A 24,609-nucleotide genomic window follows, 5' to 3' on the forward strand; every position below is an offset into this window, starting at 1 on the left:
AATCAATGGAAATTTGTACGATGCAAAAACGTCGCTAGGAGCACTTGTTTTCTCTTAGACCCGAAACGTACACATGGATGGTATTGTTTTCAAAGCGGAAGTATAAACATCTATTTGACTCAAGGTGTGAAATTCAAATCGCCCGCCGAAACCAGTGTCGGACAGTCTTAACATGGCAGACGACGAGAGTAGCTCGACGTCCGACGAGAGTTTGGACGCGAAAAGTGAGAAATTTAATCCGATGAAAGCACTTTATTCAAAAAAGATTCAACTATCGGCCAGCAAAGCACCGATTTACGACAATGTTTCCAAGTTTGAAGCCGTAATGTCTGGCCTGGCTGGTCAAAAGAAAGTGCGTATTACGCTACGCGTGCCGGTCGCACGCTGTCGGCTGAGGTCCTTCGTTTTCGTTTTTTTTTTTAATCATTTCAGAAGAAAGACAAAACGCCCGACGTAACGCGAGGAGAATGTTCGAGACAACGATTTTTACCTCATCAAGGTAAGGCGACCGTTGTTACATTCCGTGCATCGACGTATTTCGTTTATCGTTATTCGGAAGAGTGAGGTTATACCACTTGCTCGACCCAACCTTTGAATGCTTGACGAGAGATGGCGACCGTGTGAAACCCTTGCATCGCATCGTCGTCGGGAGGTCGCAGTTTCATTCATGATAACTCGCACGTGGTATCAAATTTCAATATGCTTACGGTTAGCTAACACGAACAGTGTACGTACGCGGAAGTGGAACGGGGAAGTCGCGTGAGAGCCCATGACGGTTCACGCGTCCTTCTTACACCCGTAGAAACGTACTCCAAGTCTCGTGCAATTTTTCGTTCAATTAGAGTATATTAACCTCTCTACTTTCAGAAACGTGCCGTCCGGACGATATATGCCAGTATACAATGAGTTGTACGCTATTTACACGTATACTACGTCTCTGCGGTATCTTTGGGGAAAAATAAGTCTTACGCGTGTCGTTGGATCGATCGCTCGGAAGGGAAGTGATACGGTGCGCGGTTTCATCGAAAGACTCACTGTTGAGGTAGTTTGTTCCATATTTGCGAGATGCTCTCGAATGAATCATTCAGCCATGTTTCTTTTTTTTTTTTTTTTTTTTCTTAGTTCCCCATCTAGGTCGGTTGTTACTAATAGCGCGAACAAACGACGCCGACTGTGGACTCTATATCCCAAGATATTGGCACGCTTTATTTACGAACCGGCAAATACCACGAAGGTCGTCGGTATGCCTTCGCGAGGCGCGCGCGTAGTTGCGTGGAATTTGACCTCCGCGAAAGTGCGTCTCGTGGAAGCCCCCTCGGTCTTCATTGTTTCCTTCCTCGCGACTCGGTCCTTTTATCGCGTGCCTCCGCATCACCGCATCATACCTAGTGTCACGAACCATTCGCCGAGACCTTCCCCCGGGTACGTATTGTGCAAACGCATCGTGGAATCCGCGGCAGAAGGTCCCGAAATGTTTCGCAATCGCGGAAGCCTTCCGGCGATGATCGACGCGTGTACAGGGTTATCGGATGCGCTATATTTTTCTTTTTTTCTTCTTCTTTTTTTGTTTTGTTTTGTGTTCAAGCATCATGAAAGGGGCTGATTAGAAAATTATCATCAGCGCTATTATTATGACGGATTTTTAAAACAAATAGAGATCTCGGTTTCCCTGAACTATTATTACGCTATGCATCGCAAATTCTTATCGCTAAGGACTTAATAGAGAAGCGTTGGTTAGTAATTTTGAAATTTGAAATGGCACGCCGGATACTTGGAAATGGACAGCTCTGGTATTACATCAGACGAGTACCGAGTATGTATGTATGTCGAGTGGCGTTGTACGCCCGGTCGAAACTTGACCGAAGCCCGCGTCGCTTCTTAACCGTGATTCTGACACGGTGCCAAGCGAGGTCGGCTTAGATTTTCAGTGAAAGTGGCGCGGTTACCGAGGCGAGCACCGCGACGAAATTTCGGCACCGCTATCTTCTCATGGCCGCCAGGGAGACTCAGGGTGAAGCGAAAGAGACAGAAAACGGGAGAGAGAGAGAGAGACAGGGGAAGAGCGGCGCGGCATAGAAAGCACGAGGGAAAGAGGGAAGAAGGACAGGAGGGGTTGGCGGGGTTAGTCAGTGTGGACAGAGAGGTGGGCGCGTTCCCTTCGTGTCGCAGCGGGTAGCCCGGGGGGTATGTATCTATTGGCCGGCAGCCAATTACACGAGGCAGCCGATAAATCACGGATCCCTGACCCAGTGCAGTTTTATATTTACAGGCGACGCTAGTGCGCGAGAGAGGAGGAGGTACGGGCGCGCGCCTCTGCCGCTGCCGTCACTCGCCGCGGCATTCACCGTCTTTCTCTTTCGTTCTTTCTCCGGCGTTCGTTCGCATCTCTCGGTCCCGAGTGCGCCGAGAGCGATGTGTCGGTGTGTAGGGCTCTCTGGTGTGCTCGGCGATGCTCTCTCGCGCGCACGACATCGTGTGGAAAGCCTCGGCACACACGGAAAGGCGGAAAGAGAGAGAACGAGAGGGAGAGGGCTTCTTCCACAAGGGGGTGGAGAGAGGTTGGTCGTTGGGCTGTATGAGTAAGTGGAGTGGGGTGTAACAGCGTATACGTACGTAATGCAGCACTTGTTGCGCCCGGGCGTCGACCTCGGACTCAACTCGAGGCTCCGCGCCGGATTGACCGTCTTCTAGACCGAAAATTTTGCACGGTGCGTCGCTGCGTAACCTCGCCGAGGCCCTTTGACTTCCGGTTCACGTCTGGTTATCACGAGATTCGAACGGAATGTGGAAATCTCGGTGAAGGATCTCTGGTCATGGATATCGCGAGGAAGCGACAAAGTCACGGACGACCGTGAATCGGTACTTTTGATCTTGGCGAGCGTTTAGGTTCGAGTTGTGAGAGGAACAGATCGTAGATGTTTCGGTGGTCTCAAGGAGAATCGGTATCGTCGAAAAACTCGGTACGATATCGAAGAGGATCGCGGGCGCAACGAGAGTCGCAGCAGCACTTGTTGCGTCCGGACGTCGACCTCGACTCAACTCGAGGCTCCTCAGCTTCGGCGGCCTCCGAACACGTTCGGCCGGAACTCTGATTTTCATGATTGCGCTTATGTAGAACGTAATCGAACGTTATTATCGTCGCTTAATTCGCCGGGGGCTTTCTCGCATAACGCTCGTAATCTTCGCGTACACGCTCGCGTACTTGCATTTTCCCTCTTAATCGCTGTTCCACACAGTGTCCCTCGAGACGCGTCCGTATCGCGCTATCCCCTTCCTCGTACGCGAAAACAGCAGGAAGTTGGTTCGAGCAATAAACTTCCTTCCGTACAATGCGACGAAACGCGGCTTGAAAGATCTTTACGCGACCTAGGGCAACGTGAGTCATTCGTCGTTCCTCGACTACCATCGACGAGTTTGAAAACGTTAAAAGGTTGACTCGAACATGATCTTTCGATTTCGTTACTCTCTTCTGGATCTAGATTCTGTCGTCGTCGTCGTCGTCGTCGTCGTCGTTGCTTTCGTCTTTTATATTCCGTGCTCGTCGCAGAGGTCGTCGTGGACGATAACGAGGTTTGTTCGCGGATCGCTAGCAACGCACGAACGCCATCGAGTTTCGTCCGTTGGCCGGCAGAAACACGATGCAAAGCGAGTCCGGCAGTCGTTCGCCCCGAGTAACGGAATACACGTCGTGCTGCCGATGTTTTCCCTTCGATTCTCGCCGCGTGTTGCGCAATATTTATACGCGCGCGACATATGCATCCACCACTCGGTAACTCCACCACCGAGGCCGACCGACCAGCGCGGAGGGGACTTCTTTTCTTCTCCGTGGCAGTGGCTGTGCAACGGCTAGCAAGCAACACCGGCAATCCCGTCCAACGCACGATGCATCGCGGCGTTTTTGTTCGACAACGTTATCGGATACGGAAGCGTTCTCCGGCTAGTCGCGAATTCCTCGCACGAACGAACCGAGGAACCGAACGAACGCAGAGGCGATGTTCCTCGTTTTTCGAGCAACTTGGTTCGATGGTAAACGAGCGACACCCGGTAGACTGGACGATCCAATTCCTCGGCCGTTCGTGTGCACGTACCGCCGCCTCGACCTATCCCAACGTAACAGATGACTATCGAGCACGTCGAAACGGTGGCGTTCCTCACCCTCTTTGAATTTCGAGTGGCACCAGCCCGCTTTCTTCTCGGTCAGACCGTCGTCCTATCCGCTCGATCGAACCAGCTTTTTCAACGAATCGAACGAACGAACCGCGTAACCCGAGAGATCGAAGAATCGAATCGGCGAGAAAGAAATCGTGGATCACGATCGTACGTGGAAACGCGTGAAAACGTATACACGCCGCAAGGGTTAATCGCGTCTGTCGCTGACTCGCCGTTCGAAGAAGAAAGAACGAACGACAATAACGCGCGCAGCAACGACTCGTCGAAAGGAACGCGGCAAACTTCCTAGATGCATATCGCGATATCATTGAGAACAATTCCAAATTCAGCGATCTCTCGCCGATCTACTTTTTCTGTGATCCGCGCGCGGGTCGTTCGCTGCTCCTGGGGTAAAAGTGATTTCTCCTTTCTTCTGGAATCTCACCGAGCCTCTATGGACTTTCCTGCCGGTCGTTCTCGCGGTCGATCGCTATTTCCCACGACGAGTCGGGGAAATACGACTTCTCGTGGCTGCGAGAGGAGAGAAGCGAGCAGAAACAGGAATCGTTCGTTCGAAAGCGGTAAACCACGAAAACAACGTCCCACGAAATTCTCGTCCGTTCGCCTTCCTCTCTAAGCGCGTATCTCCTTCGGCTCGTTACCTGTCCGCTACTTAGAAGAAAACAAAGCGGAACGGGAGAGTGGGAAGGAGAGAAAGGGGGAGCGAGGGGGACAGGCGAGAAGGGATCGAAAGGGCCTGGTCGCAAAAGTAACAGTACCTACGGATAGTTCGCGTAAAGCAAACTCTCGCGAAGCGAACAAGCCAGCCGGCGTTTTCTCGTGTGCGTTTCTCGCCTATGTGTACGCGTATTCTCGTACATGTATACACCGTCTTCTCCTCCCCTTCTGCCTGCCCACTCCCCTTCTTCTCGTGTACACACACGAACGAAAAAAGCTGCGGGTGTGTAGGAGAGCGCGTGCGCGCACGTGTAACGTCGGTGGAGCGTAGGTACGTGTCGCGTGCGCGAGTATTCGCCTGTGTACGTGCATGTGTATACGTACGTACGTGGCGTGTATGCGTGTATAGAGAGGTCTGGTGGCTGCTCGGCTGCCTGCCTCGGCTCTCGGGTGCGCTGCCCGCCAGGACGTTGAACCCAGCGCGACTCAACCTGGGGATCATCCGCGGGTACAACCAGCCCTCCTCCCTCTCCTCCTAACCCCTCCACATGCCCCACCGATACTTCTCGCTGCTCTACCTCCTCCTCCTCCTCCTCCTCCTCCTTCCTCCTCCACCACCTTCGCTACCGCGTCTCTCTTCTCGGTCTCGTGCCTTCTTTTCCTCTCTCCGATCGTCTTTCTCTCGCTCTTCGTCGGCCGTTGCTTCTTCCTCTTTCCTCTTAGTAGCCTCGCCCGTTTCCCCGCGATATTTCGTTGCCCAGAACCCCGCAACGGGGTACCGCCAGTCGCCCCACCTGCCCCGCGTACGAACATTCTCCAGGGGCCGTCGTACCCACCTGCATAGGATCCTCTCCTCCTTGGGACCAAGTGCTCCTTCGCACGCACGGTAAACATTTTTGCAGGTGAACACGTGATATATGTTGCGCGGACGAGTCCGTCCGATCGGGCGTACACGATAATTGCCGGGTCCGACGGTATGCTTTTTCATCGGACCCGGCAGCTCGGTCTTTTCCTTTTTACGATTGTTCTCGACCGATCGGTACCATTTCGCTCGTCTTCCGGTAAAATGGAAATTACGTATATACGATATAACGTATATAGGAATACACGTAGGAGAGCGATTTTACTCCGATTGTTTGCCGTAATCGTCGAGTAAGTAAATTTTCGACGAGACGCGAGTTGCAAGTTGGAAAGGAAGAGGTGGAAGATAATACAGCGGGGCCGTTTCGCGCGGTCTGTGCCATCGTTCTCGACTCGCAGTTGTAAAGCTAACGGTTTCCTCCGCGGTTCACGCACGTGAACGCTGTGGAAGCGGCGGGTCTCGCGTTATCTCGTTCGCGCCGCCGGTATATAACTGAAAATGGAAAAATGCTGCTGGACTGGTCGAAAGGGGAGAGGAAAAAATAGTGGCACGTTGGAGGTGGACGAACGTTTACTCCTTACTTCTCCTCTCTTGCACTTTCTTGCTATGCCATGCCTCTGCTTTCTCGAGAGCTCGCGAGATCGTCCGGGCAGATTGCATCCTCGCGTGGAGAACGAGAACCGACAGTGGAAAGCGACTATCGTAAACACGGAGGCGACCCTTCCGTGCCTCGAGTAAATATTCCGAAGCTTTCCTTTATATCGGATGGAGATATATCGGCGTAAAAGCGGCAGATGCTCCGGGCGTAATTTCGATAATCCGTTTTACGAGCAACGCCAGCCTGTTCGACTCGCTCTCTGGCGATCGCGTTCCTTCGGTTCCATATAAACTGTGGGAAAAACCTGGGAGGATCCGCGCGTTCGCCATCGCGATTAGCCACGCGTGTACCGTAAACGAAGCAATTTCTAATTTCACCACGACTCCGCTGCCGCTAGCTTCGCCGTGTCTCCCTTTCGCCGTCCTAAGAGACGAAGACCCCAGCGATCGTATTTTCCTCGAAAATTCATGGAGCACGGTTCGATGGACGTATTTTTATCGGTCTCGTGGTAGACGATCGGTTCTCGGCCAGGCTAGTGGTTCTCGTTCGGGGGCTTCTCGCAACTTTTTATTTTTAGAAATCACCCAACGCACCGTGTACCGTAACGCCACGCCGTGCTCTCGAAAAATGGCTCGGTCGCGCGAGTGTCGGCGAGCAGAGCGTTAGAGGCTGGTCGGTCGTAGCTCGCCGAGTGGAATTGGATCGCGACGATAGTGAAAGTGGCGCGTGGTGCACGCGGAAAGGAATAAAGAAAGGTGGAAAAGAAGCGAGTAGAAGCGAGGGGCCGGGGTAACCGGGGAGCGTAGGTTTAAGGTGGATGAAAGTTATCGGAGAAAGCCAATTGGCAGCGTCGATCTCGCGAGTGCACGATCGCCACTCGAGCCGCTCTTTTCGCGTTCGCCGCCCGTCTCCGCACGCAACGCCTATCGACGTACGCTGCGTTCGAAGGTGCTCGCGCCAACACCAGCGAGACCTTGCTTGCATACTCTCCTCTACTCTCTTTCTCTTATATACGAGTACACGCGTATTGGTATACGCGTCGTTATACGCGTTACCGTACGCGTCCGTGTGTATGTGTGAAATCGCGCGCGGCCGCGGCACGATACACACACGGGCAAAATAAGTGCACTCGTGTGCACACCGTATGGCAGAGAGGGAGAGAGAGAGAGAGAGAGAGAGAGTGTGTGTGTATAGAGCAGAGCCAGCCTTTACGTAACTCCGCGGCGTTCCTCTTTCCGCGCCCGGTCGGCCAGGGCCGAGCTACCTTCTCGCGAGGCCCCCTACCATCGAACGTCACCGCTCTATACACACGCACGTACACGCACGCACACGCGCATTTCCCCGATCCGAAATCGGTTTTTATGGGAACGCACGATGATATTCCAGAGGCTGGTTGCTTAGAGTTAGAGAGCCGCCGACCGACCGACGACCAGTCATGCACGATGAATACTTTCGCCGTTGCGAATAGTCAACGAAACGTGCAACGTATAGAAGAAGTTACGAGTTCTACGAAATACGTGTTCGCGTGCCTCACAGCCGCTACGTAATTTATCGTAATCAAATATTTATCGTCGTAAATAACTGTCGCTAGCGCGACAATGCGGTATACCCCACCCCTTGCCTCCCTCCTTTTTTCTTTCTTCTTTTACCTTAGAGACGGCGCGATGGCCTTATCGATAGAAGGAAGAGAGGCTGGAGGGTATTCCGCTCGCGCAATTCGGTTCGCTTCTCTCGCATACAAACTCGATTTTTCTTAATGGAGCCGCAGCTCCGTCGGTATCTTCGACATCGTCCTCGTTGTCGGCCGCCGTATGCGTAATGGCTCGTCGTCTCTCGTGTCGCGGTGACGGCTAAAACCAGCAAAAACTGAACAACTAGAAGCGCGATGTTATCGGCGAGCGTTCGTCTCCGCGGAATACAACGATGATTCGTCGACGAACCGACGAGTCGCGAGAGTCACATAAATTCTTATTAGCACGGCGTTACGACCGCCTGGAAAAATTCTGCCAGGATAATGCCGAACGCGTCCGCTCGTTAGCCTGATAACTCGCTCTCGACCGAGAGATATAGCGAATTTCACCCCCGTCGCTCTTTATTCTCCTAATATTTTCGTTTCGTTTACCCCTGTTTCTTCCGATCTAATCTATTTCGACGATACATGGGACAGTTATAGCCTCCGTCCAAGATTTTTCTTCGGCCCCGACTATTATATAGAGCGGGGCGGCACCGTAAGAGGAATAAATTCCGAATCAGCGATTTTTTTTCCTTTGCGATGTGTAGAGCCTGTGACTGGCAGAAAGACGACCGGACGACCAGACTGGAGTATAGAAGGAAGAAACGTCCTCGCGAAAATGCAAAGAGCCTTCGGCCCGTTAGGTATGCTACACGGATACATGGAAAGTCGGACCCGCGTTAAGGTAGGTCAGGCCCTGTAACATTTTTCCACGAATCAGACACGTTGTTTCGATGGAAACGATTGCCGTTTAACCGTTACGATCGATACGGAATTCGAGGAAGATCGTAAATAACGTTAGGAAGTCGAGCAACTTCTTCGCGAAATCCTCCGATCTAAATCTCAAACGTGTAAAATGAAGAAATAAAAGAAAAAGGCGAAAGAAAGAAAAAAGGGTAGCTTTAAAGGCACCGAATAGAAGAGAATACGTGGATCGACTATCTTGATTCGTGCTTGGCGGCTCGACGACCATGGAAATTCGAGGGTAGTCCTGAAAGCGGCACTGTAAACACCCACGCCCCCTCTCTCTCCATCTCTGCCTGACCCTTGGCATTGTGCGCGCACGCACATGCGGCTGACACACTTTCGCGATCGGGAGACACGTGCGCGAGCCCTTCGAAGGTAAACGAGGGCTGGAAACAGCCGAAAGGTACGGATAGAGGGAGAAAGGAAAGCATTCGGGTCAACACTCGTCTCCATGGAGACAACCAGGGCCTTTCTCCTCTTGTTTACGCCCCTGATCTTTCCCTTACTTCCGAGGGACGCATCAAGAAGACAAGGTCGACCATGGAAAAGTCAAAAGACTCGCTGCTCTATGGAACATGGTCGTTTCGCTCGCTATGCCCAGGAAGCGCTCAAGTAGGCATGTACCTTTGTGCCAACACAGACAATTACTTTCTAAATCGTTCGTCCATTCTTCGTCGTTTAATTACGTCTAATTACGCCATCGAAGGGTTAATAGAGTATCTTCCGGGAATAAGTTGCACGCTAGGGATTATAGCGACGGAGATATCGCAAGGTTAGAGGAAAGCTTGGTACTTTATCTGGACGGTTGCGTAACGAGAAAGCGAGGACGCGCGCGTATCAAACGTTTTTAATCTGGCCGTGGCGGCATTCTTCTTCGACGGGGAAACTGAATATCGCGTGTGAGTCACACGGCGATCCAATGAAATCACGCGAAGACGTTTCTGGATCGTATTAGTCGCCGACAACGATCGCGAGCCATTTTTCTCGCGACCGGAAAATAAATCAACGTGCAAGGTCTTTGTGTTTCGTTTTCTTTTTCTTCTCCTAGCGTATCGTCGTAACGGAGAGAAATCGCGAGCGAAGTCGCCGGCGGCTCGTCCCGACCGAATCAAACGACGAAAGGAGGAAAAATGCACTTCCTGCCACATCGAGTATCTCGTTGCTTCCTACTTCCATAATTAGCGGCGCATTTGGCGAATGCGAGAGAGAACGGGATTTCTGATCCGAAGCAGGAAGCGTTACGCCGACTTCTCTTCTACGTTTCCCGAACTGCTCCAAAATGAAGCGAGGCTGGCCTAACGCGTTGTCGAGATACGACCAAGTTCCAGATCCGGGATAAAAATAAACATAGGTTCGCGTTCCGATCACGTACCGGCGAATCGGTCGGGGAACCTTTTCGAAGGGGGCTGTTCGTTCTCATCGTTCGACTCCTCGACCATCATAGACGTAGCGATATAAGACATTTAAAACGCCCCAGCTTACTCGGTTAACTTCGTTCGAACGGAACGTCTGACAAAAAAAAGAAAAAAGGTTAATCATCGTTAAATTGATGTAATTGATCTTCCTGCGGAAGCGCCAGACTATATTCGATATTCTCAATGAGCGGAATCGAGTTCCTAATTAAACTCCTTTCGGATGTCGAGCTTTTAATAAGAGACGGGAACGTGTTTCTCGATTAATTACTTTCATTAGCTTTCATTCGCGGCTTTGTCCGCCCATCCTCGTTCCAACGACGTTTTATTTCTACGACAAAGTCTTCGCGCTGTCTCCTACATGCATCAGCACGCACCGCGCGCGTTTCATGAAACCACCGTCCTTGGGAACAGATCCTAATCGCTAACCTTCGGATGTGCCTGCATCCGGAAAGAAGATTTCTATCTGCGTCGATCGATTACTCGGCCTTCGGCTGCTCCTCGAATCGCCGAAGAAAGCGATTGCCATTTTCCTTGGAACCAGTCCCATCTCGCGTTATTTTCATACATTCCAACGTAATAGCTTGTATAATGCACCGTTGCGTTACGTAACGAAGATCGCGAATGGAGAAAAAGGAAAGAGACGGTTAACGAATATGATTCGCGCGATTTCTATTACTTCGTACGCGTTCGTCGTTATCCCCGCGATCACGCTCTTACGCTCCATCGTTTGTCGCTGTTATTCTCGTGGAATTTCGTTCGAGCGATTTCTCAAGTCGTTACGATCGAAAGGAACGGAAGTAAATCCGTGCGATTCGTCCGACTTTGTCTCGATGCCGGCTTAAGAGGCGCTCTAAATTTCCCGATCCGATCGAAATCTCTGTCACCGAACCTCCGGGTTCCACCCGACCGATATTCGATATCTGTGGACCGCGGCTGAATGCACAAGAAATTTCACGTATTCGATCGCGGTGACAAGACTAGATCGAACCTCGAACCCGACGGTCGAGCAAATCTACGAACCAGATGACAACGCTGTTATCCTTCGCGATTAATCGACGGATCTGGCCCCGTTGGACCAGCGAGGATATGCCCCGAAGGAATCTTGAGGACTCCTAGAATCGATTCTAGCTTACAGCTGCCTCGACGTCCCTCTTCTCAATGGCGTTTCGCGCACGTACGGTACACGTGCACAGAGTCAATGACGAGCAGCAAAAGAAAGGTATCGTAAGGTTGTGTTTCGAATTCTTGATCGAACATTTCGAACACCTCGCGATTCCGTTCTGCCGGCTAAATCAGATCGATTTAAGAAAACAGAGTTAAAAAGATTTTTGTTTCGCCCGAAGAAAGAACAAGTTGGATCGAAGAATTTCAATGGAATTTACACTGAAATCTCGAACGATCGGGCTGGAAAGAATTTGATTAAACTAAATTAAAACGTTAAAAATATAACTCGATTTGTTCGAACATCTCGCGGAGAATTGTACTGAACACTGGATGCGTGTAAAAGGAAGGGAGAGGGGAGAGAGAGACAGAGACGGAGGAGCGAGTCAGAGTCGGAGTCACGCAATTAGTTTTCATTGCGACAAAGCTGGGTATATATCAGTGCGAAAGGCATTGAAGGGGGCCTTGCCACGGTCTGCACTTCCGCGTATCATGCTATCTTGCCTCGCGACATATCTACGCGCGACAAACAACGGAACGGCGTCCGTATTCTCGTAGACACGCTCGTGGTTACTGTCATTAATACGATTGTCGTCTGGAAAATGGAAAAGTTCGCGCGTGCACGTACACTTTCTCCCTTCGATCTGAAACGATTTTCGTCGTTCGTTGATGCACGATGTCTCAAAGTAGAAAGTTCAACATCGACGAAGATTTAACCTTCGAGGAGGCTTCGTAAAAAGAATCTTCTTTGTCGAATAAAGCTGCACATTGGCCATGCGACCTTCTTCACGGTTAAAAGTTAATAAATCAGTGACAGATAATCGAGGTTGAGACATTGTATCCGAACGGAGCACGTACACGTTCGTCGGCAATTTGTCGTAATTGCCGCGTTAATGCTCTCCTTTCTCCCGTTCTTTCGCGACGCAAACAAAAAAAAAAAAAAGAAAAAGAGAAAAAAACGTACAATTAGAGCATGTAGGAATTATGCATGCGTCGTTTGGTGTGGTGCGCGCAAAAAATGACGCACCGTCTTTTGCCGGGCCGAAACGATCGATCAACGAAGGAACGAGCACGGGCAGCCGCGCGCGATGTTCATCTTCATCGCAAGTACGGACACGTACGATCTGGAATAGGCGAATCGAGATGCGCGTTACGTTCGTGCACTTATTTTCGAGGGAGGAGAACGACGACGTCTCTCTCTTTCTCTCTGTTTCGCTTATTCCGTCTCGTTCTCGTGCCTGTTTCGCGAGAAGCCGGCTTTACCTGGAACGGTCGAACCGCCACGACGAACGGGTAACACGAGACTCGCCACGATTTAAAAGGAATAATCGTTCGTCCTTTGTGCCGAAGGTCTACACCAGGAACGCGCGCGGCATAAGGGGACACGTGGAGGCATACGTGGCTGCCTTCGACAAGCACTGGAACCTCGCGCTCGAGGACTGCTTCGAGGTTTGGACCCGTAAAGTCAAGAGGAAAGCACCTGCTCTTGGTAATTTCTTCCTTTTTTTTCTCTTTCTTGTTTTTTACCTCTCTTCTTTCTCGTCTTTCGTTGATTCTGCGATTCCAAGTCATTTAGATCGAGCCGCTTTGATCGAGCGACCGAATTAACGCCGTGTCGATTATAAAAATGTAGTCGTGCGTATAAGACGATCGTAAATTTGACATCGGACGGACAGAGCGGGTCGATTATTAAAATAACGTTGTCGTATCAGTTTGATGGGATTTCCGTTTATTTCGTTTGGACGATAGCGTGGAGCATCTGCGATGAATCAGAAATCATTGGGATGCTAATACGGTCTATAAAAAGCGGTTGAAAGCTGTAACCTCCGACATTTGTAACGTGGCCGCTGGCTCGTCTTGCCGTGATTGGAGCGCGACAGGCGGTGCGCGAGGCGCGATACGGCCCTGGAAAAATTCAACCTCTGACAGTCGCTCAAGGCTATCGCCTTGCCGGAGAATTCTAAACAACAATGTGGTGGGTTCAATGAAAAGTCGAATAGCCACGACTGAAAGCTATCGGCCTTCTCCTGTCCTTTTTACCATTTCCATGGAATCACGTTCGACTTAATAAGAAAGAAACGAGAGTCCGTTTCGATCGCTACTATCGAAACTATCGGTACGATTGAAACACGGTTCGAGTTTTCTTTCAACGAGCAATTTCAGTTTCTACGGTGCGTTAACGTATCCTGATACTCGACGCGACCGATACCGTGACACACGAAGCAATTCGTCATCTGTTCAGGGTTACATTATTTTTAACAGCATAACGTTTGCGTTTCGCAAAAACATATTCGGTATCTATTAATCGGCCTCGAAATGTTTCCATCCCACAATATATACAAATTGGCATGCAAATTTTTAAATTATACATAATGGACGCGTTGCGCCGCGTGCGTCCAGAATTTTAATACATCGTATCAATAGGCGTAGCAACGTTCGCATGTATTCTTCGAGACCAACGAGAATCCAATTTAGTCCTTCCTACACTTGTCCGACCATGAATGACTCCTACTACTGTCCGTGTCAATGAAACGTTCGCGCGCCTCTTCCTATTTACACGGTTAATCGATGTACGAATAGCACACGGTACGGTAGCACTTTTCCTACCTTCCATCTGCGCGCCTCTGATTCTCCACTCGTCCAAATCTATTACAAGATCGACCGTAATTACGCGTTTGAATATTTTAACACCGATGCTCTATATGAATGAAACTCTGCCTAATAACAACGAGAATAGCCTTTCGGTTCGGTTCGGTTCGGTTCGATGACCTATTTTGAATAATTAGCCACTCCTCTCGATAATAGTACATACGAGTGACGCGAGAATCGATAAAATTAATCAACGGCTTCCGGCTGGCCGTTGCTTATCGTTAGCCACCTTTATTTACATGAAAAGAGAGAAGCGGAGGTAGTCAAGGGTCGTTGTATCGCGAGGGATACATCCTTAGGACGCCCCTTCACGCTAAGGGGCAAAGACCGACCTTGACTACATAGTGGTTGCTACGTTCGATACAAGGCCCATGTGCTTCGCGTCGTCCGTTTCCCTTTTTTCCTCTCTCTCGCGCGCACACGCGCTCCTTCCTTCTTCTGTTCATCGAACGCAAGAGGTCGTTCTCGCTGCTCGCTCTTTTCCTCTTCGCTTCGCTCGCGTCCTCTCTCCGTTCCTCTCTTCCTACTACTCCCGTTTTCCTCTTGCTCGCACCTCTGCCCTTCCGTTCCATCTTCCTCCTTTCCTCATTCCGCTACAACCCTACAACCTTCGGCACACGTTTTCATTCATTCACGTGGGTACGCCGCACGTGCGTCCGCAATTGCAACTTCCCTCGAACCTCTCTTATCGAGACCTTCGCCTTCCTCGCGTTCTCCGACGCTTATCCAAAGATATCCGGTGAACTACTGGTCGTGCTGCGTTTCTTCCAGCAACGCGTTATCCTCTGTTCGTTTGCATTTTTGTAGGCCGTTAGCCGGTAACCTAAATTCCTATCACGAAACTCGTGCAAGACGAAAATTTTCGGAACAGAAATTTCGTTTATCGCTGCGTGATCGTACGTACGATTCCGCCAGCTGACTCGATATCGTCGTACCTTTTCCAGCATGATAAAAATCTCGATAGCTGTTTCAATGTGCTCGTAAATCAACGAAATGATTCAACGATTTTTACGTTGTGGGAGGACAGTAGGGTGGGCGTCGCCGAGGGATGATTAATTAATGCTCGGTCGAGAACGAGACGGAGAGCGAGAAAAGATAGAAAAACGAGAAACAAGAGAGAGAAAATATAGGACGACTGTGTGTTGTTGTTTCGAATGTAAAAGGTTATCCCTCCGAGAACACTGTAATCGCGGTACACCGAGAGAGTTCAGGGTTAGTTGGCCTACTGACGTACTTTAGGATATCCTGAGGGGTCGAGAGGTCGTTGATACGAAGCGGCGAGGGTGGCAAGCCGAGCGACCTTGAAGAGCAACTTCCAGGATCGATGTCTGCCGAGTACACGTGTCCCAGCGACTCCTCGCGCTTGCCTGCTCTCTCCTAACCGTATCGCCCTACGCCCTTCTGCTTCCCCTCGAGCTTGGCGGACACGTGCCAGCACATAAACAACCTTTCGAGTCTTACCTCGTGACCCATCGACATTCTCTTCGTCCGCGGTTTCCCCGTGACGTCAACCTCCGCTGTTTTCTCCCTATCCCGCTCCGATTCCCTATATATGTTTCTGCTCTCGTTTCCACGATCGGAACGTTGCAATAAAAAAAGACCCATTTCGAATATAAACTAAATCGAACGATATGTTTCGGTGATACGTTTTCGAGAATCCGGAGCGACAAGGTGTGTTTGGCACGACCAACCGTTTTCGGAAGACCCTCGATAAATTTTCCGAGTATTAACTTTTAAATGGTATCGCGTTCTCGATCCATTAGGTGCTCCAAGCGGCGTGAAGAGGAAAGAAGACACCGCGCCCAAAGTAGTCGTGAAGAAGATCGAAGGAAAGGAGGAGACCTTGGAGAGACACGTGCCGCAAATGCTGCTGAGGGGAGAACAGGTCGCTATAATCGTCAAAATCAATTGAGTCAGTGAATACGTCCTACCACCGAGAAACTGACACTGGTGACGTCACACGATTCCACGTTGCGACGTATCGTATCGCCGGACGAGTAACGAGCAACGCGACGCGATACCTTCTTTTTTTTACAATAAAATTTTAATTTTCGACACTTTGCTTTCTTCTATCGATTCTCCCTAACGACGATCCCCCTAGACCGAGTTTCCAGCGTGCGACGCGTCTAGGAAATTCAGCAGGAATTCAGCAAGTAGACGGATTATTGTTTCTGACCGGTGCCTGCGATCACGTTCGCTCGGAAGGAACGAGGGTGACGTGCTGTTCGATGATAAGAAACAGAGATAGGGAGAAGCGAAAGAGAGGCGAGAAGCAGCGGGAGAGACACACAGAGGCGGGGAGAAAGAGCACGATCGGTGCAAACATCCACGGGTCTCGCTAATCTGCGACTAATCCCACAAGCGTGACCATCGACGAGGAAATTGTACAAGAAGAAAGTAAATTCGTAATTGTTCGGCTGCACGCTGTCGTTGCAGTAACTAACTCGCCGCCGCGGTCGCTTTTTCTCTAAGGCGGTGCTCGTTGCACGTTAACCGGCTCTTTCTCTTCGTTTCTCGCGTGCTCGCGAATTGCGCGTCCCGAGAAATAAGAAAGTTTCGACGAATTACGCCTATAGACGGTACAACTATTTCTTATCTCGCCTCCAATGCCTCCATACCATCGACCGTAAATTCTTCGATTTAATTGCCAGATTTCATACGAATCGCGCCGCCTTTGAATCCGTTCTCCACGCAACTAAAGAAACTACCAAAACCATTGGCATTCGTCCATTAGACATCAACATCCTCCCACGCGAATTTTCTTTCCTCCGTGTTCAACAGCTACTCCGAAACGAGAGTAACGTGAATTTTTCCTCTTCTTACGGAACGGCCGGACGATAACGCGCGCCTCCTTCGTTTCTACGTCGCAGAAAAGCGCAACAGCGTCGCTTGGGCCACGGTGAAAGCAAGAACCCTGTCCCCCCTTGTCCCCTAGATCTATCGGGGGGCGCGCAATCCCGGCAGGCCCTCTCACTTTCGCTCTCCGGAGAAAGTCTGGCCGGCGTCACCGCTGGCCGCCCTCCACTCTGCCCCTCTGCAAACCATCGTCACCACCGCCGCCACCGCCGCCGCCGCGAGCACGCCGGTCCCTCGCGCGTCTGACCACCACCTTCCATCTGCCTCACATTGCCTCCCTGCTCTCCTCCTCTTGGCCCTTCCTAGACCGCCCCTGACTTCGCAAAAGCGCTTGCTTGCATCGCACTCGGCAAGGCGAGCACGACTTCTAGCTTCGCTGCTGTAAACACGATAGAGAGACCGAGGCCTGACGGCGGAACCAGAAGCGAGAAGCACCGAGCCGAGCCGACAGAAAGAAAGAGAGGGAAAGAGAGAGAGAGAGAGCAGAGTCGGTTCTCTCTTCTCCGTTCTCCTTCGCGCCACTTGTGCACTTCTTCTACGGTGTGCTCTCGAGCCGACGGGGGTTAATGCACTCCTAGAGCAAGCCATAACCTTAGTCGGGGCCCTGGAGAAGCGCGGGAATCTTGGCGGAGTCGGACGCACTAGGCGCGCTAGAACCACCGAGCGCGCCCGATGTTTACAGAATCGTCGCTACGATCGTTAATCGCGCAACACGAAGATTTTGTCTAAGGTAACGCGAAAAATCCTATGGATCGTGGCTGATCTTTGCTGGGCTACACGCAGGCGGCAGACATTTCGATTCGCTGGAATTTTTAACGTTCATCGATTGCTCCGAACTTTAAAACTTTACGATTCGTATTCCGATCGAATCGTATTCCAATATGCACGAATTATGTACATAACGTTGTGATTTCGATCTGTTACCGCGGTGATTAGAGTCGTTTAAAGATGTTCGTGCGACGATTCCACGACAGAAATTGCATCGGTTGGCAGCAGCGAGATACGCTGCAGAAAAATGCGCGAACGGTCATCGAGATTCGTGGACGCGAAACCTTGGAACTCATTGTCTACGAGCGATAATTGGATGTACTTGACTACAGTTTCGTATATGTGTGCACACGTTACACGCTCGCCTAGAGAGAATAGTTTATCTCTCGCCTGTATCAATCTGTCTCGCTCGTTCGCGCTAGACGATAGACTATAGAGGTATACAACGGTCCAGGGCCGACAAGCGACCGCCTTGGAGGCGTAATGACGATCGTAGAAACTCTCGAGGCCGGTCCACGAGGGCCGATGGTTTTATGAATGCGCGAACGTGATAGAAGACTGGAAGAAAAACAGACACACGTCGATACCGTGCAGGTATCGGGTTTTATACTACCACTGTTCTACGATTCGATTAATCGATCCGGCGATTCGTTCGATAAATTCATCCAGAATATTTCCTATAAACGATAAACTCGATCGAGATTCGCCGTTTATTCACCGCATTATTCCGTATACGATGAGATATATTCGATATCGGAAAATGTTGATTTAATTTGAGCGTGAAACTTTCGGAATCGAAGCAATTTAACGCGTTCGCGTTTCGTTTGCACGCAGTTTGAAACGGGCGGAATCGTCGCGGATTAATTTTATTTCGATCGAGTTACTTGGAGATTTCGTAACGCGTCGGTTCGCGTCGACGATCATCGTTTCCAAAATATTTACTGAAAAAACAACGATGTCGATACTCGAGCGTTTTAACTGATATTGCAAAACGATTTGCAGTCTATAAACAAAGCGAGGTCGCGTGGCAAAATGAAACGAAACGGGAGACCTCGCGGAAAATTCCAGATCGCACTCTGTCCTCGAATTTAAACGATAATGAGCGGGGGAACGGGAGATTACCGCGTTCTATGAACCAGCAGCGAGTTTCATTCTTAAACGAACCGTCGATCTTTATCTACGCGCGACTCTACTACGCCACGAGATTGCCTGCCAATCTACCTTTTATCGAAGACGAAGCATGGTCGTTCCGCGACAGATACGTCTATGCGTCCAATTTCAAATCTGATTTATTCTCTACTTTACTCCTCGCCACTCTATATCGCGACGTTTACCAGGTTTATCTCTTTATTTATGGTTATTTATTCGTTGAAATTAACTAGCAAAACTGCTACACGATAAAGCTGCTTTCCAATCTGTGGCCCCTTTATCGAAGACGAATTTCCACGATGAAACGTATCTTCAAAAATGGACGTACGCTCGCGTATCAAATTCCGATCTATATTCTACTTCGCTTCTCCGCTGCAAATTGCTATGTTTATCTATTGCACTAAATTAGATCGAATATCGTTGTACAAGCATCGACGAATTTCGTGGGTTAGGATGACGCAAATGACGGAAAAGATCCGACGCGTGAAATTTCACGGACGGGAATTCGGCAAATTCTTCGACACCGGAGTGCCAGAGCGATCTTGTACGAGCGTCTGCCATCGCTGTGACGACCAGTGGAAACTCGAGTCAAAGTCAACGAATGCCCGCCATCGATTCGAACCGAGATCTTCGACTGTGATGTTTCCCGCGCTGATTGGGAACCGCGTGGGCTCGTAGCCATCCACACGCCTGCAGGAGGCGCACACGTGTCCGATCCGCGGGCAAAGTGTTGAAAATAACCTCTTCAGCGTCCCTGACGAGGTGGGAATGTTGAGTTTGCCGCGAATACTATTCTGTTAGCTCGTGATTTGCACTTCCTAGTCGAAGCTCGTACGCACCAATACATCGGCCACGCGCATTCTCTACGCGGTATGCACATGTACGCGATACATGGAAGGATGAGAGTGTGCACGAGAGGCCGAGGAACGTGTCAGAGTGTTGGTGAGCGTCGGACGAGAACGTTTGACGGTGTCGGTGTAAAACTAACAATAATAATAAGGTTGAGTCATGTGGGGCCTTCGAGAGCAAAGAAGGGCCTTGATTTGTGCCCCGGGCAAGGCGAAGCTCTCTGTCTCTCCATCGACCGATCGTTTCTCTCCTTCCTTGATTCGACGTGCTTTTTTGGAGCTCCTTGCCTGCTCTCGGGGATTTCTACGTTACATAGAAACCGATTCGAGGGCAAGCTGGTCGTAAAAATCTGTGTTTCGATCGATTCGATCGAATCGCGCTTAAAGAGACCTCGCGTCTCACCGAATAATCTTACCTTCTCGAACTTCTCGTCATTCGTTTTCAAATATACAAATCCGAGCGAATCGTTTAGTTCGAGCAAAGAACAGTGTGTATCCGATCCAGGTCGCCTAGTTAATAACGCGTACGTTTCACGATGACCGGTAAAGATATTTGCATTTACGCTTATTTTCCCAACGAAACGTTTCATTTTCATAGTATCTGTAGTGGTATCTGCAGTCGAAATATGCTATGCAAATTACCTTTTGTAGCCATGGTAATTCTCGGAGCGAACACCTCGTGACAAATGGATCTCGATCGTGCTCTGTCATAGGTATTATCGATTAACGTACAACTTTCTCACGATAAATTGCGAGCAGCAAAGTGTCCAACTGTTCGGTTATCGTTGATAAGCATGCGCGTATGTGTCGTTCGAGTCCCGCAGCGAGTTTAATGGTTATTGGCAAGTCGGACAACTTCCTCGAAGGCGACGGACACTCTTCAACGCGTTCGATGGACCTCGATCAGCCGGGGACGATCTATAAAAGACACGTTTTATAATACGCGTGTGCTGGAACAACGGGCTGACAATTCCACGCGTGGAACGCCGTCACCGGTTGACTGGCCAACAATCGGGCTAGGAACGCGATTGGGTGCTTCGATCAATCTTCGAATTCGAACGAGCCTTTCTTCCCTGGGCTTTTGGAAATCCGTTCGGACGTTCGACGAATCCAGTAGAGAAGGTCGTTCACGTCAATCGTTCGAGCGTTGCGCGATCATTGAATCACAGGGACGAGATGGAATAATGATTTATTTTTATTCCTTGGTGAAAGCGCGATGTGACAGCTGCGTCGGTGAAAAAACTTGTCACTTTATCTACGTTACGTAGCTACGGTATCATCGCGAAGAGAATGATCTGTTCTCTGAATAGCGGCAATTATTGTGTTTACATTGGGCTTTAACGACACCCGCGATGTGAAACAGCGTTTTCCATGCAATTATGTAAATACGGTACAAGTGTCATTAAAAAGCGATTTCGATTATTCGCCTTACTCGATTATCGCGCGATGGAACAAAGCCGGTACAAAGATCAATACGCGACATCGTGTCGAACGAAGACTCGCAAGATTTATTAAAAGATTCGAACTCTCGTAAAGTTTCATATCGTTAACGTTAAAGTACAATGGTACGGTATTGTTCGCAATTTAATACGAAACTTTCGCTATTTTATGCACAATTAGATCCGATTGTTTACGACCGAGTACGCAACGTTTCGTCCACTTTAATTACGCCACGAATATTAGCTTCCTATAACGAGCGTTTCATTAGCGATATCGTTCACCGCGGATCGCGCACCGATACGACTAGCCACGGAAATTACGAGGTACTAAGGATAACGACGAACACGCGGGAAGAAGCGAAACGCGCGTATTTACAACAGAAATAAATAGGACTCGTAAACGACGAAACCATTCTGGTCGTAGTTATATTCGAAGATCGTTCGCTACTCCACCGATATATCTTTGTCATTATATATTTCGTTGCCTTTACGCGTTCCCGTGTCGCGAAACCGGTTTCTCTCAAACATCATCCGCAACGATTCGATCGCGCTGTATCGCGTACTCGAATTTTGGATCAACGTTCTTAATTCGCGATCGACGCAACGATGGAAGCGCTCGAGCGCTAAGAGAGAGAGAGAGAGAGAGAGAGAGAGAAGAACGGGTAGCAGAAGCGATAGAAGAAGAAGAAGAAGGAGAAGAAGAAGCAAGAGGGCATTATGCGTACGAAAAACGGTCAGTTGGACGTCTCGATCGGGTCACGTCGTCGTACGCGATCCTGATCGTGAATAGACTACGAACGAAGGAAGCAAAAAGGGAAAGAAGAACGGTGGAAGTAAAGGAATCGCGAAAAGTTACATCGAACAGAGTATAGATAGATAGTGCGACTGCGAGCGGCCTTCCAAGCTCACGCAGCCTTCCGCTTTTATTGCGCTGCGTGAATCGTCGCGGTAGCGCCGCAGCTAGGGCTGAGAGTGCCAACTTGAACGATCTCTCACCGATGGTCAAGCTGTGACATCACTTCGCGGCAGAATCTCCTACTAGAATTCCATGCACGCCTTCCAACCGTCTATTTTCATCTTCGCAGACTATTTAGACGTTGACCCGGACGCCGGTAGGGCGATAGTAAATGTTAGTTTGCGTAGTTTCCGAAGATCGAACACCATGAATGGGCAACCGGCATTAATCTCGACGAACAGTGCGTGAAAGTGGCGATACGCTACAGCGAGACGAATAAAAGGTTTGTACTTGGCAGAATATCGTAACACGCGCCTGCTTTCCGTACCCTTTTGGCAAGATTCTTCGGGACGAAAATAATTTCGGTTGGCGGATTGCATAATGAATGGTGTGAAATAAAATCGCGCGGCACGGTATCGCAAACAAAATGGATGCGAGCAAACAAGCCGCTCTTTCTGCATACAATTAGCAAGATAACGAATTACACGTGCCGCGATAGCTACGACCGACGTGGTAAGGGACAATCTCGTCTAACGACTTGTAAATTCTATGTTCTTGTTCGTGGAAACGAATATCAACGGTTGCTGATAATTTACTTTCGCGTATCCTTCGCAGGAAGCTTGGTTTATCATCGGTACGCCGTCAGTTTATCAAGCATCGATTGTTTTTCCGCACATGTCACACATGCTGTGTTTCATCGCGTTGACGAAACGTTATTTTCTTTGCGTGTTATAAAAGTCACACCTACACGATACAAATGCGAGCCGCATTAATGCAAGCCACTCGGTTTTAACGGGCATATACTTAATCGTACATTCTGCTGTTTTGAAGGTAAACGGTTTCAAGGTGAGCTAAACCCAGCCGAAGAGTAATTGTTTAATCGGCGTAACAATAACATTTGATTCAGCATTATTCCTGTTTCATAGCAGTTGCGCGGCAATGAAACAACCGGCGAGCCAAAGACATCACCAGGAACCGTTTCTTAATTGGATGACTGAAGCAACAACATATAAACCGAATGTTTATTAAACCGAAAAACCGATCGTTCCATCGGTTCATCCTTTGAGAGAACGATCGTGCCTGTTATGCAGCTGCATTAACCGCTGTATACTCCAATATGTATATGTACATGTATGTGTATAATACAAGCGAATGATTCACAATCCCCACTCAGGTTGGCAATTGTGGGAAAGATCTTCGAGGTAGCTCCTTTTCGAGCAATTAACCCACCTTCGCGGTATCAAGGCGGATCATCAACGCGGCGACTTTGACCACGATGCGAGCAAACGTCGGAGAATTTTCGTTTCCTCGTACGTTACTTCTCGTAGGTTTTCGGGCTACCCTTGACCATGACCGCCTTTACCACGGTCTCTCTTTCTCTCTTCTCTTCTGTGGCTACCTACACGCGGCCCGATCGTTCTCGGGTGTTACGTCAAGCGAACGCCAGGGCACGAGGGCCCCCGGCTCGAGAAAGGTTAGGTCCACGATCTACGGGCCACGGCGTGTTCGCGAGTCTCTCGAAGGTCATTGGTACGTATGAACGAAGCAGGGGCGGATATTCGGAAAACGAGGAGGGGAGCTCTGGAAGGAGAGGGCCCCTGGGCGGGGCTCCCTCTTCGAACTTGCCAATATATCCGAGAGAGTCAAGGCTCTGGCCTAATTCGAGTTCGTAGACCTAGACGGACGATAGGTCGCACGTACGCGGGACTCCTTCTTTTTCTCTTCGTCTTCGTCTCTCTCGCTAAAGGTCATTTACTTTTACCGAGGCACCTTCAAGGTGTCACCTTCGGGTCTTCGAATCTCCTTGTCCTTGAGTTAGGGTTCGAGAGGAAAGAAGAGATGGCGTTTCTCTCTTACGTACCGTAGAAACGGCTATGCTCGCGAGGTTTCCTGCTTGGTCGAGGCGCAGGTGCAGAAACGCGCGCTCGACCTATATCTCGACATCCCGGTTTGCCCTTCGAGCGCGAACGCGCGGACACATTGTTAAATAAACGCGTGCCGCGATAATCGGGCGACACGCAGAAGCCATCAGAGGGCGATCGGAGGCGACAGCGTTTGCTTTCCATAGCCGGTAAAAAATAATTGCACCGCTGACGACAAGCGTCACTTGCACAGCCATTATTTTTGGATACCGTGCACGCGTGTATGTACACAACGAACTGGTTGCGTGAAAACGTAAACACAAATGTAGACCTTGCTCTTGAAAGCCAGACATTACGTGCGTCGCGATCTTATCGAACGCGCGTAATTGATGTCATACAAAAACACAACATTATGGAAATAAGGATCGATCGATCGAGAAAAAGAACAGGATGCACACTTTGCATTGGAAACTTCGAACTTTGTGTTACCGATTCCAAAGACGCAATAAGCGATATCGAAATTCGATCAACGGATCTAGATAGCTGCGAATTTCAATTCCTCGAAATCTTTACGAAGACGAAGACTTTTCCGCTGGTAACCGCCATCGATCATATTCGGTTCGTAAAAAGGAGGGAGCTGGAGAAACGGAAAGAAGAAGGAACGAGTAGTCGATCGTAAGTTTTCCACGAAAGAGAGGATTAAGAGACATGGTGAATCGAAGCGGAGTGGAAGGCAAGAGG

At 49.7% G+C, this 24,609-nt stretch overlaps 2 protein-coding genes across 6 annotated transcripts in view; one reads left to right on the plus strand and one right to left on the minus strand.

Moving 5' to 3' along the window:
• Window positions 1-24,609, minus strand: part of LOC117237274 (ecdysone-induced protein 74EF) — a 143,446-nt gene that overhangs the window by 105,186 nt on the left and 13,651 nt on the right. Inside the window, exon 1 of one of the 5 annotated variants that reach the window (XM_033501252.1) lies at window positions 5,216-5,233. The exons of the other annotated variants lie outside the window; for them this stretch is intronic. The gene's annotated coding sequence lies outside the window, so the exon portion shown is untranslated. Of the gene's footprint in view, window positions 1-5,215; window positions 5,234-24,609 lie in introns of those variants that run through there. 5 annotated transcript variants of the gene reach the window in all.
• Window positions 152-16,046, plus strand: LOC117237947 (U7 snRNA-associated Sm-like protein LSm11). The gene is made up of 5 exons (XM_033502441.1): window positions 152-352; window positions 433-499; window positions 8,568-8,704; window positions 12,693-12,831; window positions 15,755-16,046. The coding sequence occupies exons 1-5, from the start codon at window positions 173-175 to the stop codon at window positions 15,901-15,903; spliced, it is 672 nt and encodes a 223-aa protein (XP_033358332.1). The 5' UTR covers window positions 152-172; the 3' UTR covers window positions 15,904-16,046.

This window comes from Bombus vosnesenskii, unplaced genomic scaffold, assembly GCF_011952255.1.
Source record: "Bombus vosnesenskii isolate JDL3184/JDL3185 unplaced genomic scaffold, Bvos_JDL3184-5_v1.1 scf7180000013262, whole genome shotgun sequence".
NCBI lineage: Eukaryota > Metazoa > Arthropoda > Insecta > Hymenoptera > Apidae > Bombus > Bombus vosnesenskii.